Genomic DNA, 16,135 nt, shown 5'->3' with positions numbered 1-16,135 from the left:
CTTCATCTGGTGATGGATGGAGATAGAGACAGAGACCCACACTGGAGCACTGGACTGAGCTCCCAAGGTTCCAATGAGGAGCAGAAGGAGGGAGAAAATGAGCAAAGAAGTCGGGACCATGAGGTGTGCACCCACCCACTGAGACAGTGGAGCTGATCTATTGTATATATGTATACATACATATGTACATAAACACACATATTTTTAAATATCACAAAATTCTATTACAAAGTATATGTTAAACTGTTCAGGTATGAAATCAGATATTGAGAAGGACAATATAACTCAATTTATTTGAAACTGACTAAAACTACTGCTACAAACTACACAGAATTCTAAGTAGCTTTAAATCTAACCAATCAAACATTCAAAGAGATAGCTAAGCTTAGCAGTTATTCTTCATTTTACGCATATGACAGGTAAAACTCCTTGTATGATGGTCATTAGCACCATCTGCTATTAAATGGGAATGATATAAGCATGACCATTAAGTTTCCCAGACACTTACCATGTACTGAATGATTGGGAGGAATATCATTTTATGTGCTCTTGAAATTAATTTTATTATTTTCAATAGCAATTGCAACTGAAATAAGGTTGTTTAAGTGTCAGAATCAAAGATATTTTGAAAGATCTCATGGAGGAGTTTATAACACATAAATAAATATGTAGCAAATGTTCCCAAAAGATTTTATAATGGATATTTTGTATGCCCTAATGAAATAAAGAAAAAATCATTAAATAACTGTTGTAAACCAAAATTCTAAGAACAGTTAAGGATAAAATAGTAGAAAGGAAAAGAAAACCAATAAAAGTAATTTTTGCAGTAGTCAAATTAGAGGGTTAAAAGATATGTACTTGTTCATAAAAGCCAACTACAAAATCTGAAGATCGCCAGGCGATGGTGGCACACGCCTTTAATCCCAGCACTCGGGAGGCAGAGGCAGGTGATATCTGTGAGTTCGAGACCAGCCTGGTCTACAAGAGCTAGTTCCAGGACAGGCTCCAAAACAACAGAGAAACCCTGTCTCTAAAAACCAAAAAAAAAAGAAAAGAAATCAAAATCTGAAGATCAAGGAAAAAAAAATACTTTGTAAATGTTTTGAATCAATGTGATCCAACAGGGTAATTGATGGAGGAAGGTCATTGGTTAATTTAATAAAGAAACTGCTTGCCCTGATAGGTTAAAACAGGTGGGAGGAGTAAACAGAACAGAACTCTGGGAGGAAGAGGAAGTGAGCTCAGAGACACGATGCTCCACTCTTGCGGGCAGAGGTGAGAGCTCTGCTCTCTGAGGCACACATGATGAAGCTCTGACCCAGGATGGACATAGGCTAGAATCTCCCTGGTAAGCCACCTTGTGGGCTACAGCAGATTATTAGAGATGGGCTAGTCCAGGTGCGAGAGTTAGCCTAGAAGAGGCTAGATAGAAATGGCCAAGCAGTATTTAAATGAATACAATGTCTGTGTAATTATTTCGGGTAAAGCTAGCCGTGCGGGCGGCCGGGATGCTGGGGACGCAGCCCCGCCACTCATATTACTACAGGTAATGAGCAGAACTCCTTTAACTATAATTGAAAACATATAAGAAAACATTAGAGTAAAACAAATTCATACTTTGAATGCATAGTTAAAACATTTCTTTGTATACTTTCCCATGTTACTAGGAATTAGAAAGTCAGTGAAATATGAGTGGTAACTGCAAGAGCAGCCGGTGATTTGATGAAGAAAACTAGTCCACAATAGGCTGGACCTTCTTGATATGCCTGAGGAGACGGCTCTAATCCAGTGTGACAGGAGGGAGAAAAGGGGGTCTACAGATATGGAATTGTGCTTGTACTACATAGAGAGAAAAATTTAAAAATCACATAAAATGTTGTCTAAACAAAGTGACAGACTGTAGATGCTTAGGCAAAATATAAGGGAACCAGGAGGATAAACTATCTCTATTGAGAATGTGTTCAAGTCTATGTATTCCAGGTTCATGTGATTAAAAAAAAAACTGGGTTGTTTTTGCTTGAAATTTGAATAGCCAGGCAACATAATGAGATTAGTACAAGTTTGATGCAAATCCCAGTTAATTTAATAGAGATTCATCTATGATTCTCATACAATGCAAACTGTTCTAGATGTTTTCTGAGGAGACAGTTTACTAATGATGAGGATAGAATCTTGGCAATATTCAGTTGCCATAAAAGCTCTGAAGGCCTGACTCCAACATCGTGTGTGTGTGTGTGTGTGTGTGTGTGTGTGTGTGTGTGTGTGTGTATGTTTATGACATTTATCATAATCAATAATAGCCAGGAAATATTTGTGAAGTGAAACGTGTCTCTGAGACACCTTCTGCAAAACACTGTATCAGGAGCCTTGATGAAGTCAAAAAATCATTTAGACTATGTTAAATGAAATAGAAAGGACAAGAAAAAGATGTGATACTGAGTTCAGATCTCATAAGATCTTAAGTGTTTAAATGAGACTGTAAGGGGGACATGGATTTGAAGTCTAAATGGTGCATTTTCAATCACATGCATTTTTAGCTTAAGTCTCAGAAATTAATTTTTAATAGAAAGAAATGTAGATTTTTCTGAACAAATGGTCTATTTAGGTTTACATAAATTATGTAACTCTAATGGTTTCCAAAATATAATTTAAAGTTGAAAACACAACAAATGTTCTGTACTAGACTTAAAAGAAGACTGCATTGCCCAATCCCCTAAACTTTCTGACCATTCAGTGGGGCTTCTTTCTGGCTACTGCCTTTCTCTTCTTATCCCTATCCCAGCTTGCCCTCCAAGCACCCCTTTCCATCTGTGGGGTCATGGGATCCCCTAACTCAGCCTGCTTCTGAGCTGAGAGTCTGGGGGCAAAGTGGTGAGGGCAACTGCTGCAGGAGTTTCTTTGTCCCTCTGAGCTTGCACCCAGAAAGCCCGCCCTTTTGTCTGCGAGGTACCTGGGCAGCAAGTGGCCTGACCCTGTACCAGAAGTTCCATCCCTCAGGAGGAATATGTGAGTGCCCTACCAGCTGGTCGGACACCATGGGAATGGAGCACAGGCACCCCCAAGCCCCTAAACTTTCCGACCATTCAGCGGGCCTTGTCTCTGGCTACTGCCTTTCTCCACTCACCCCGTCCAAGCTTGCCCGCCCCCACAGCACTTCTTTCTATCTGCCGGGTCCTTAGATCCACCACCACAGCCTACTCCAGGGTGGAGAGGATCTGAGAGACTCCAGTGCTGAGGGGACCTAAGAGAAGGCAGACCAAGAAAAACACCCAAGTACACAGGTAGCCACAGCAAAGACCCGATCAAGTCGCCAAGACTCTCTTAAAAAAACTTGAAGGAAGAGATGGGCAGGCACCAATGTAAGAATTCCTCCAACAATCTGGAAAACAACATGATAACACCAGAATCCAGTGAACATACAACAGGAGGACTTGAACAACCTAATCCAGAAGAAGTAGAAGAAATAGACTTTAAAGGTAACATTATGAAAGTAATAGAGTCCCTTAAACAGGATGTGAAAAACTCCCTTAAAGAAATGGATGAGAAGAATAACAAAAAGTTTGAAGAAATGAATAAATCCCTCGAGGATACCTTAGGAAACGAACGAAGAAAAAGCAATCAAACGGGTAATGGAAACAGTGCAAAACTTGAAAACTGAAATGGAAGTAATGAAGAAAACACAAACCGAGGGATGGCTGAATATGGACAATCTGGGTAAACAAACCAGGACTACAGAGACAAGTATTACCAACAGAATACAAGAGATAGAAGAAAGACTATCAGACGCTGAAGATACTATAGAAAAAATAAACTCATTGATCAAAGGAAACAGCAAATCCAACAAATTCTTAACACAAAACAGCCAGGAAATCTGGGACACTATGAAAAGACTAAACTTAAGAATGATAGGGGTAGAAGAAGAGAAGAATTACAGTTCAGAAGAAAATATATTCAACAAAATTATAGAAGAAAACATTCACAACCTAAAGAAGGATATTCCTATGAAGGTACAAGAAGCATACAGAACACCAAACAGACTGGATCAAAGAAAAACATCTCCTTGCCATATAATAATCAAAACACAAAACATACAGAATAAAAATAGAATATTAAGAGCAGCAAAGGAAAAGGTCAAGTAACATAAAGGTAAACCTATCAGAATTACACCTGACTTCTCTATGGAAACAATTGAAATCCAGAAGGTCTTGGATAGATGTGCTGCAGAAACTAAGAGACCATGGATGCAAGCCCAGACTACTATAGCCAGCCAAGCTTTCTGTCACCATCAATGGAGAAAACAAAATATTCCAGGATAAAAACAAATTTAAACAATACGTAGCCACAAACCCAGCCTTACAGAAAGTAATAGAAGGAAAATCACCACCCAAGGAACCCAACAATAACCACAATAACTTAGACATCTAACAACCCTCTACAAGCACATCCCAAAGAAGGGAAATACACAAACTCTACCACCAAAATAAATAAATAAATAACCAGAGTTAACAATCACTGGTCATTAATATCACTTAATATCAATGGTCTCAATTCACCTATAAAAAGGCACAGGCTAAGAGATTGGATAAAAAAGCAGGGTCCACCATTCTGCTGCTTACAAGAAACACACCTTAACCACAAAGACAGACATTAACTCAGATTGTTATATGTAGTTTATTTTCCATCTTAATATAGTAAAGAGGTAAATTTGATCTGATTTTTAATTATTTTAGTTTCTTGCATTAGAGCAATAAACATCATTTGGTCAAAATGTATTCTTTTATGTTCATGCTCATACGTATGATTTTATATTTATTTGTGGAATATTTTTTCACATTGGTTCATATGAAGAGTAAGATTATAATTTGCTCCTGTATGGGTCCATGCGTATGTGTAAGTGTGAGTGGTATATAAACACATATTTGCAGATTTCCACACCTATGCAAGCCAAAAGATGTCAAGTATCTCGAACTATCACGCCACCATTTTCCTTTGAGATAGAGTCTGTTCCTGAACCCAAAGATAGGCTGTTGGCCCTAACCTGTGTCTCTGTTCACCACAGTGCTGGAGAAATAAGTATAAAAGTTCTTCTTGTGTGGGCAACAGTACTTCATACTAATTATTTGAATATTACTTTATAACTTATTTATATTTAATTTTTATTCTTTGAAAATGTAGTCAATTATTTTGGTGGAGTCCATGAGATAACTTGAAGCCTTGACTTTTAATTGTTGTTTATTAACTTTTGATCTCTGCAATGACACTTCATTGATTGATAGAATTAGTATATGATATTAAAAATTCTGGTCCTCTAATATGCACATATTATCTAATATCCTTGAGAGCAGACACTGAGTGTATTATCGTGGTGCACATTTATACACCAAAGGTAAGTTATTTATCTTTCAGTTAAATGAACAAATTGAACCTTAAAAAGGTGCTGCCAGTCCCTAGTTTTAAAGAGCTAAAGCTACAATAGATGTCACCATGTGGTCTTGAGGAAGCAAATTAAAATCTTTAAAATGGACCACATGGTGGAGAATGGAATATTACTTCTAGAAGAAGAATCCCCAGTTCTAGATCAGTCAAGAACCACTACCTTCTAACAAGTGCTCACAGTGAAAATGAAGTCTATCCTTAGATGAGATGATTCCACTGCTCAGTCTTGATTAGTTATCTCAGATAACCACTCATGAGAAACTATGAAACTAAAGGAAAATTAATTCATAGTATTTTAAATTAACATTAGAATAGTATTTTAATACATCTCAAAGCAAAAATAAAACAAATCAATTTAGAGTAACTTCACTATAAGTATCGTTCAGTGTTTCTGGGCACATCTCTTACCAAATGTCCAGTGTCCCTTCCATCAAGTCTCTGAGTGTGAAATTCTCCCTGACCTCCTTGAGTTCTGGGGATAGTACTGCTTATTCTTGGTTGTTTTCACAGATTTTTCTCTTTATGGAGTAAAAAACTAACATCCAAAAAATATACAAGATATTTATTTTTCAGTTTTCCTTGCCTTACTTATGGATTCTTTTAGAATTCTTCCATGCATATTTCAACAAGAAACTTCTTTGAACGTGTGCATCCAGACAGAAGCTACTTAATACATTTTGAAATGTCTTGTATTACATAGCATGGAATTATATACTATTAACTCTAAATATCCTTATTAGAGTTCTATGTTTTCTGTTTAATGCAGTGAAAACACACAGGGAGTCAGGCACTGCACAATCCATCAATAGATGAAGCACAGCAGATTCACAGAACCTAATGTAGAGACACTGAAACAGCTATTAATCAACTAGCAAATAGATATGTTAGATATCTTATCAACTGTGAAGATTTAAAACCTTATAGTTGCAAAGAAAAAACAATGCTTCCCCACTCTCCTCAGTTCTCACAATCAATGAAGAAATAAATGAAATGGTTTATGAATCTGTCCTCAATCTCTCTTTCTATTTTCACAACCTCAATTAAATTTCTCAGCATCTTTCACCTGAATAGCCATAATAGATTCCTAAAAATCGCTCCCAGGAGTGCTTTTTAACCTTGCCACTTCACTCCATATTCCCTGGAGTGAGGTTTTTTATCTAGTTTAAATTGTATGTGCTTTCCTTTGACTGTTGTTAACCTCTCATTGCTTCCATAAAAATTCCCATTCATTAGTAAATGATAATTACTAAGGCAAAATTTTAAGTGTCTTTGAAGAATGATAAGACTGCCCAAGACAATCAGTAATGCGTTAATAAAACATCTCATAATATCTGTCACGTCCTGTTTGTTTACCCAGAAGAGTTTTCCTGGGGCAAAAAGAAAATGTGAAGAAATCATCAAGAACTAGCCACAGAAGCTAAAGCATATAGATGGAGACATGATAGATTTAAATCTCCAAAGAGATGGTGACTAGAAACAGTTTCCTGACATCTTACCTCACTCATAATTTTAGAGTATGTTGAAAATGAATTATATTTTCTTCCAAATACAGAGCACACCCTGCACACTTATCAATTATGCTGTGCACACTTATAATTAGTGGAGACAACAGATTTGTCTTACAAGGGATCCCAGATGCATTTTGAACAAGTAAATAAAGAAGAAAGAAAGAACAAGTAACTACTCTTTACAAAGCATGTGAACAAAAGAATGGAGTCAACAACTGAAGACTGCAGTTCAGCCCTGAACAGAATACACTGGAAAATTTCCAAATGTGACAAAATATTTTACTCTGCACGGAACCTCATGAGAGTTTGAGTGTTTGAGAATTATACAAACATTTAAAATTTGTAAGAAAGGAATTATAAAAGCGCAATAAGTTAATTAAATTATAAGTGGCCTACAAAAACACTTCCTGATAAACCTATTTTGCAAGACCAATTTATTCAGGTGTTAAAAAACTTAGTTAGAGGGATGGCTAATGTATAATAACATTTATCAAAATTGCAAAGGCCACAAAGATGAAAAGAAAATGCTCTCATTTTTAAAAAATGATATCCTGGAATATATTTTAATTAAAAACATATATAATCATAACTTATTTTTTAGACAAAACATGGCATGGTATATGAGATATGAAATTTATAATCTGTAGAAAACTGAGGGTGTACATGAGTTCTGTACAATAGTTAACATATCTAAAGTTAAAGGTATTTAAATTTAAAGTATTTAACAAACTTTACAAGAAATGTTCAGAAAATACTGAATTTTAAAATGTAGAATTAAGAGTGTATTGCAAATATTAAAACCATGAATATGAACTAGATAAATAGTATCATTATTAATATGTTCATAATTAAAATTGTTAGTATAGCTCTATGAAGTTGAACAACCTTCTTCTCTGGAGAATCTTGCTAAAGTATGAGTCTATTGTGTTCATACATGGATTTATGTGTATTTGTTTATGTGTGTTTATATATGGATACCTGTGCATGTGTGTCTTTGTAGATATGTGTGTAAGCATGTGTGTCTAACAGGCATATATCTGAACATGTGGGTATGTTTGTCTGTGTGTAGTATGTGCATTGTGTATCTGTATTTATGCATAGAAAGTTTAAGCAAATAAAACAAATTGCTAAGAATCAGAAAATATAGACTGGACAAAAACTTTAGCTACTTAATAACCAGTAAAGTGCAAGCTGAATTTTTCAAAACAACAAAAAATTCTCTAGAGAGTACTGAACATGGCCTTCTGTTGAATAGTTAGTGTTCCATCTAGAAACATCAAGAATTTCAAAGTTCTTATGTTCTATATTTTGAAAGTACAGACATTCAAGGCGTTGTGTTTTTAAGCAGGTTGCAGAAGCAAAGTTTAAGATAATGTCTATGTGGGTGTGACATGGGAAATGAGAAATCACTCTGCTTGAAAATATCACACTTTACCATTTGGAGAAAGTCAAGCCTGCATAACCATATGCTATTTAGAAACAGCTAAGTTAATTTCCAATATTTATATTGCTTGGAGATGTTCCACACTCTCTTTTCTGCGTGGGCAAAAGTGAGGTACTGAAACATCTAAGGGTTCACAAAAAGAAAAAAATCCACATAGTGTTTAAGATGAAATATAATCTTCAATTTTTTAAATCAAATTATTTCTCCATAACATAAGAGTTGTACGCATGCATTATTTACAATAATGTCTTTGCAACTGTAGTCATGCTAATAAAAATTCATTCTTATAACACTGTCAAAAGTACTGTTAAATGTATATTTACTTTTGTTCACATCTAACTTCTTATTGTAATTATGCTTTGTAATTAGTGGAGAGCTAACTCCCACAACTGTAGTGAATGATTCATACTTCGGATTTGTTGTAGTTGTGAAGTAGAAAGCATTTCATTCAGTAAACACTTAGAAATATGGGTGTAATTTTCATTCATTAACTACAGTCAGATTATGTTACATACAAAATATCTTAATACATCAAAAATGAAATTTATGGAGAATTCATAATTTCATTAGCTAATTGAGTTTGAAATCTTTTCTCTGACTTAAAATCGAATGAGAAAGAAAAGAGATATGAGTGTGTGCAGAGCATCTAACATTTTACTGGGAGTAATGGGATTACATAGTTACCCTAAGCTTACCTCAGGTCATCCCTATAACATTATCCTACAACATTCATCCTCCTTGCAATTAAAAGGCAAGTAGCTTCATCAGCTAAGAAAGAAAGAACTTCTTGTAGATGAAGCTCATGAGTAAAAGAATGCAGTTTGTTTGTAAAGCTGATTGGAATTCATTCAAGGTTTTCTTCTTTCTAGCAGGAAATACAAGCAACTCCCTCTCACCCCCCCCCCATTCCTCTTATAGTATGTACGTTGTCTGTGACTGTCTGTCTGTCTGTGTCTATTGGTCTGTGCACATGTGTTTCCAGGCTTTTAAATAAGTTTGGAATGCAAACAGAAAAGGCAAGCATGAGATTTATTTCAGTATGACTAAATGTTCTGTAGTTGTATGTCTATATCTGAACTTTTATTTTTGCATTTTTCCAACCAGGGTTTTTCAACTGAAGAGAAGTAGTTTTTGAGGTCTTTAACAGTATGGAGGCATAAATTTTCTATGGATGTTGTTAGATTGAATATTGATCAGGAGAGGCTTCACTAGAATTATTGCATAAATTTGAAGTAAAGACGTCACACAGCCACATTCTCCATCACTCTTATTTATAGAATGCTGCAATAATCTGTGTTATAGGCTTCAGTGCCAATTGTCACAATACAAAATTACTGAAAACCTTTCTCAGTGAAAATAGATTTAACATAACTAAAGCTAAATTATCATTTGAATTTAATCTAACAAATCTGACAAAAATACCCCAAAACGAAAAAATATTCAAAAATTGATTGTAAAAGAAAGTTAGCATTTCTTCATTTGAGCAAAGAAACTGTTAATTTCCACCTGACATCTGAGATATGAAAATATATACAGAATAGTTACTACTTTGGGGTACCTGCTGGGAGATACCCATCAGGCACAATGATGGATGGGTCTTATATTTCCTCTTTCTTTCCTTTCATACAGGAGCTAAACAGAGCATCTTCACACGCAGCACAGAGGCTAAAAGACCACATACTAGTGGAATGAAGTTTGTCCCCTTGGGGACCATCATTTTAGCAATATACTATCTATGCTGATTGAATTTTATTATGAAAAGTGTGTTACTTCTCAAATTCTTGCTGAGATATGAAATGAATTATACTAATTTGCGAGTTTCATACATCAGCTTTAGTATTTTTATGACATTGTAGTGAAACTATAATGCTTTTATCTTTAATACTATAAAAAGACTCCTATCTGAAATGTTGTAAACTCAACTATAAAAAATCTTAAAGCACTATTAAGCAGAATTTCAACATGTGTCAAAATAAGAAATATTGAGATGAACCCTTGGAAGAGAGTTTTGAAATAATGGACTCATCTTGGTGGGTTTATAATCATAATGTCAAGTGAAATATCTGAAAGAAAATCAACAGAATAGTTTCTGTAGCACCTGACTTGCTGATAGACTCTTTCAACACATGTGATCAATCTATAGGAAGTATATTATTGATGAACATATAAGGAAAGTGCAAAGGAGTGGATATAGCCTTTGAGTATGTATTATCTCACATTCAAAATTATGGGTTGCTTTTCATACTACCTGCAGCTATTGCCTGATGATTTAAATCCATTATTGTTCAATAGATAGTTAAGTTTTCCAAATATATTTTAATCCTCACCATTAACCCTATATGGTGGAACAGAGGCAACTTTTCAGTAAGAAAGGAAAGCATCACTCTGAATAGTAATTTGCATACCTGAGCTTTTCAGATTAAAAACTTTAATATTTTGATTACTGCTCATTCATTAATGCTACCCTAATATGTTGTTTTAAATTTGTCATTAGGAATTAAAAATATGAATGTTTACTGCAAACAGGATTATGGAAAAACCCTAATGAGGTTTTTTTCACATATACTTTTCCATTTCCCTCACAAAGGCATCTTTCTTGAATGACTCTCATATCTATTTTTCAGCTTTGTTAGCCTTGGAACCACCACCTCAGACCACTCCAATCAGACCTCCTGCAATGAGTATTTTCTAAATATCTTACAAAGTGTAATAATACACAGCATAAAGAGTCGGTGTTTTAGATTGTCCTATATATATTTTCTGAAAAGCAACTGATTAAGTCATTTGTGATACGGTCAGGACATGGTAGAACTAACTCGGTAACACCACCTCATTAGTTTCTTATTATTTAAAATTAATTTATAATGTTTATTTCAGTATAATAAGCCAACAAGTTAGCATTTAAGTTATGTGGACACATTGTGTACAAAATAACTTGTGTCATGTTGCTTAAAGAACTTACATTTTAATAATCATTTAAGCTTTGATTGTTGAGGTAACTTAAAACAAAATAAACAAAATACAGAACATGCCCATTATGATTGCGGAGAAAAGTGCGTGAATTATTGATCAGACACAAAATTGTGCCTTTCTCCCACAAAAGCATTTAGAAAAAATAATTAAACATAATTTTATTGTTCAATTAACTAAGGATGCAAAGCATGATCTCCCTAGCCAATGTATCCTTTTAAAATGGTGTCTCTAAAGCCACAAAACAGAAGATTTAAATTTTGCTTGAATTATTTTAAGTCTATAACTCAAATTAAAGATTGCATATTAATGTATCACACTGCAATATACTATAGATTAAGGTAATTTGTGTTTTGAGTAATAAATACAGCAGAGAACTGAACATTAAACTTATTCACAGCTTCTTTTAAAAATACAAATAAACTTAAAAACATGCACAGTAAACTCTGGTGATAAAAACAGCAAGTTAAATGTCAAAAGAAAGATTCATCTCAAATATTATATTATTGCATTTTAGATATTCTTGTATTTTAAGTAAATAATTAAAAGAGAATCTTTTCTGCCCTTCAGGACCATGAGTTAATGAATTGTCACTCACTTTATAAATGTAAACAATAAGTAGCAAAAGAGTCTGGAGGAATTTAATGGAAGAATTTGAAGACTGTCAGTAAAGACCAAAGCTTACCTGCAAATTTAATGTGGAATTTATTTTCAGGTTTTAATATCTGAACATACAAAGGACAATTTGGAGCAAAATCTTTCACAGCCCATGCTCTCAAAATTGTTTGATGATCCTGAAATGATAAGATATTCAAAATATCCTAAGAATAAATTTAGCAATAGAGTATTAAATTGATAATACAGAATAAAAATAGTAAGGCAATTAAATTGTCAGATAGTCACATCTATGGTTAAAGTTTAAATATGAAAACTACTGATATCATCTTGATTTTGGTTTTGGTGTTTTGGTTCAGTGTCTTCTATATTTCACACTGTATTCAAACTTACTATGCACATGGGTATAGATTTGAACTTCTAATATTCCTACTTCTATCTCAAAACTGTGATTACAATCTTTTACCACCATGTTTAGCTGAAATTTTCTTTTTGAGAACACTTACTATTTACATATAGGATCTAATTTCTAATTTAGTCAGTAATACTAAATGATAGGACATTAGAGACTGAGAGAATAGTGTCTAAATGATATTAAGCATAGCCAGAATCATAAAAGAATGGGTACAGTATTAGTCATAATGACAATCCCCACATAAACAATAGGAATTTCTCATATAAATTGATTTGAAACTTTGAAGAAAACAAAATAAGCAACTACAGTGACAACCCAAGCAGAAAACATCATATTGTTCATACAACAGTAAAAGTTAAAACATTTATTTTATTCTTATGTTCAACAGTGTATATGTGCATATGTGTGTGTGTACAGTGATGAGAAACAGTTGGAATAAAATGTATTGGAAATGTAAGGATGCTATGAAAATCAAATTGCAAATACATTTTCAGTGTAAAAATCTTGCACATAAGCAATTGTATAAATTTAGGGCAGATTAATAGAAAATAAGATGTCCTATTACCAGATAGTTTCCAGAAATGGATGTTGTGGGTTAGCATTGCCATTTAGTAGTCAATAGATTTATATTGATGTTCAAGTTTAACTAAAGTAAATGAATTTCTTTAGATACACTAGCCATCACATATTTAGAGCCACAGATGACTAGGAGCTGCCTTAGTGGACAGTGGAAATAAACAAAATTCAATTCATCAGTTGTTTCTAGGACAAAGAAAATGAAAATAACCTCTACCATCAATGTGTGATACAAGTAGATATATTATGTTGAATATGGCAATACAGAAAGGAGAGCCTGTTGTCAGTACTTGGTAACTGATATATACTTTTTATTTGACTTTATTTTTGTGATCTCAACCCAGGGTATTTATGTTGCTTTCTCAATTCTCTGAGTTCATCAGGACATGGGACTTTAAAAAGTCCTTAGGTTCCCTCCCATCAATGGTATTCTTATAAAGAAAAGGTAGAGTTTTTATAAAAGAAAACCTAGAAGCCTCCCAGGACCCTTCAAACAACTTGTTCTTTAACCAAGAACACATTTACTAGGAACCAAAAAGTCACTTTTAGTCAGACACTGGATGTGCTTGCACTTTGACCTCAGGCTTCCTTAATCTGCTACTTATGAGTGATGCATTTTATTCTGCTCTGGGACTGTAGCAGCTTGAACAAAACAGTGAATGCAACTTACACAAAAGCTGGTCAACACTAGGTCAGGATGGCATCAGGGCACACAGGCATCTCCATGAGCACACACAATTCTTGAGAACACTAACAACACTACTAAAGACTCTCAAATGAACATCAATTATTTAATATAGAATTATTTTGAGGTTACAACATTATAAATAATCGAGTTATGATGTTTTCCTTCATTAGAAACACAAAATTTAAACCCAAATAGAACAGAACCATAATAAAAAATTTATAGCAATATATTTTTCAATTTATTTTATTTTATGTTATTTTACAATGATTTAAGCTGTGTATCCCTCAGTATCTAATTGGACTGGGTAAATCAGAATTTTCATGTAGAAAATGTAGACACATTTCAATCATACATCATTGCAATAAAGGAAACAAATAGTCTATAACAAGATCATTAAGAAGCTGGCCAATGGCTAAGGAGTTGAACTAGCAAAAAAGTCGGGACCACTAGGGGTTGGTCCACCCACTGAGACAGTGTGCCTGAGCTAATGGATGCTCACCAAATCCAGCTGGACTGGGACAGAATGAGCCAACTGGACCCTCTGAATGTGGCTGACAATTGGGGAAGACTGAGAAGCCAATGATAATGGCATTCGGATTTGTCTCTACTGCATGTACTGGCTTTTTGGGATCTTATTCTATTTGGATACATACCTTCTTAAGCATGGATGGAGTGGGGAGGGCCTTGCACTTTCCACAGGGCAGGGTATCCTGCTCTCTCTTAGGATTGGAGAGAAATGGGGAGTGTGAGTGGGGGAGCTGGAGGGGAGTGGGAGGAGGGGAGGAAGTGGAAATTTTGAAGGGTATTATTTATAAAGTAATACAAAAAGAAATCGGCTAAATATTTGACAAAAAAAAGAAGCTGCCTGAAAAAGTTGAACAAACACAAATTATTTTTCATTGTCTTTGAAATTTTTAATAGTAGAAATAATAAAATTGGGATAAAACATAAGAAATTCAGCATTCATATCAATAGACTTATCAATTTGCATGCTGTTATCAACTAAGTAATTGTGGATTTCCAAGCTGGATAAAGCAAAATAGAGCATTGCCCATATCTCAGATATCTTTCAGAGAACACAATAGGAGTGACCACTCCACACTCAAATAAGACTTGGGCCTACACAACTCCATAGAGACACATCCTGATAAAATCAGCCTTTTTTCTTTGCCACCACAACCCCCTGCCACCATGAACCTGGCTTCTAAGAAATTATGAAAAGATCAGCCTGTTAATCTGATGCTGACAATGTTTTACCTTTCTCCTCTCCTTCCCCTCCCTTCATCCTCTCTTCATCCTCTGTTTTTCAACAGAAAAGGCTGGTCTCCTTTGAGTTATCAGCTAGCCATGGTCTATCAAGTTGCAGTTAGACTAGGCATCTCCTTTTTCAGTAAGGCTTGATGAGGCAACCCAGTAGGAAGGAAAGGTTCCCAAAACAGGTACCAGAGTCAGAGACAATCCCTGCTCACACTATTCGGAGTTCCACTAGATGAACAAACTATACAAGAGTAACATATATGCAGTCCCATGAGGGCTTTCTGGATGGCAATTCAGTCTCCATGAACCACTTTGCACACACGTTAGTTGATTCTATGGGGGTTTTTTTTGTGGTGTCCTTGACCTCTCTGGTTCCTACAATCCTTTCTCCCCATCTTCCGCAGGATTCCCAGAGCTCAGTCTAAAGCTTGGCTGTTGGACTCTGTTTCCTTCAGTTGCTGGATAAAGCCTCTCTGATGACAGTTGGCCTAGGCACTGATTATGTTTGTCTTTCTGGTTAACACACTCAGGATAGTCTTTTCTACTGCCATCCATTGCCAGCAAATTTTGTGCTGTCATTGTTTTTACACCTGAGTAACACTCTCCACCGCTGGTAGGAGTGCAAGTTCGCACAACCATTTTGGAAATTAATATGACAACTTTCCTGAAAATTGGGAATACATTTATCTCAAGACTCAGCTATATCACTCCTGGGTACATACCCAGAGGATGCTCTACCATAGTGTAGTAATAGGAGCGGCAGGGCTGCGTCCCAAGCACCCCGGCTGCCTGGCTAGCTTATACCCTGGAATAATTACACTGAAACTGTATTCATTTAAACACTGCTTGGCTCTTTAGCTCTAGCCCTTACTGGCTAATTCTGATATCCCGATCAACCCATCTCTAATAATCTGTGAGCACCGGTCTTACCGGGAAGATTCTAGCCTACATCCATCCTGGGTCGGAGCTTCATTGCATGTGTCTGCCTGGGAGCCGGGAGCATGGCGTCTCTGCTCCAGACAGTAGAGCTGTCAAGTCTCTGTCTGAGGTGTCTTACCTCACTTCCTCTTCCTCCCAGCATTCTGTTCTGTTTACTCCACCCACCTATGTTCTAAGCTGTGAGCCCAAGCAGTTTGTTTATTACTTAACCAATGAAATCAACAGATTGCTATATGACAAGCCCACATCACTTCCCCTTTTTCTGTTTAAACAAAAAAGGAAGGCTT

General features: G+C 35.3%; 1 protein-coding gene across 4 annotated transcripts in view; it reads right to left on the bottom strand.

Annotated features, from left to right (window-relative positions):
* Kcnt2 (potassium sodium-activated channel subfamily T member 2) overlaps positions 1 to 16,135 on the bottom strand; it is a 388,623-nt gene that overhangs the window by 117,803 nt on the left and 254,685 nt on the right. For all 4 annotated transcript variants that reach the window (XM_026779913.1, XM_026779914.1, XM_005348456.3 and 1 more), the window contains exon 13: positions 12,044 to 12,152. In XM_026779913.1, coding sequence (XP_026635714.1) covers positions 12,044 to 12,152 — 109 coding nt within the window. The remainder of the gene's footprint in view (positions 1 to 12,043; positions 12,153 to 16,135) is intronic.

Source organism: Microtus ochrogaster, chromosome 6 (assembly GCF_000317375.1).
Source record: "Microtus ochrogaster isolate Prairie Vole_2 chromosome 6, MicOch1.0, whole genome shotgun sequence".
Taxonomy (NCBI): domain Eukaryota; kingdom Metazoa; phylum Chordata; class Mammalia; order Rodentia; family Cricetidae; genus Microtus; species Microtus ochrogaster.
Note: the sequence above shows the minus strand (reverse complement) of the source record. Positions and strands in the feature narration are given on the sequence as shown.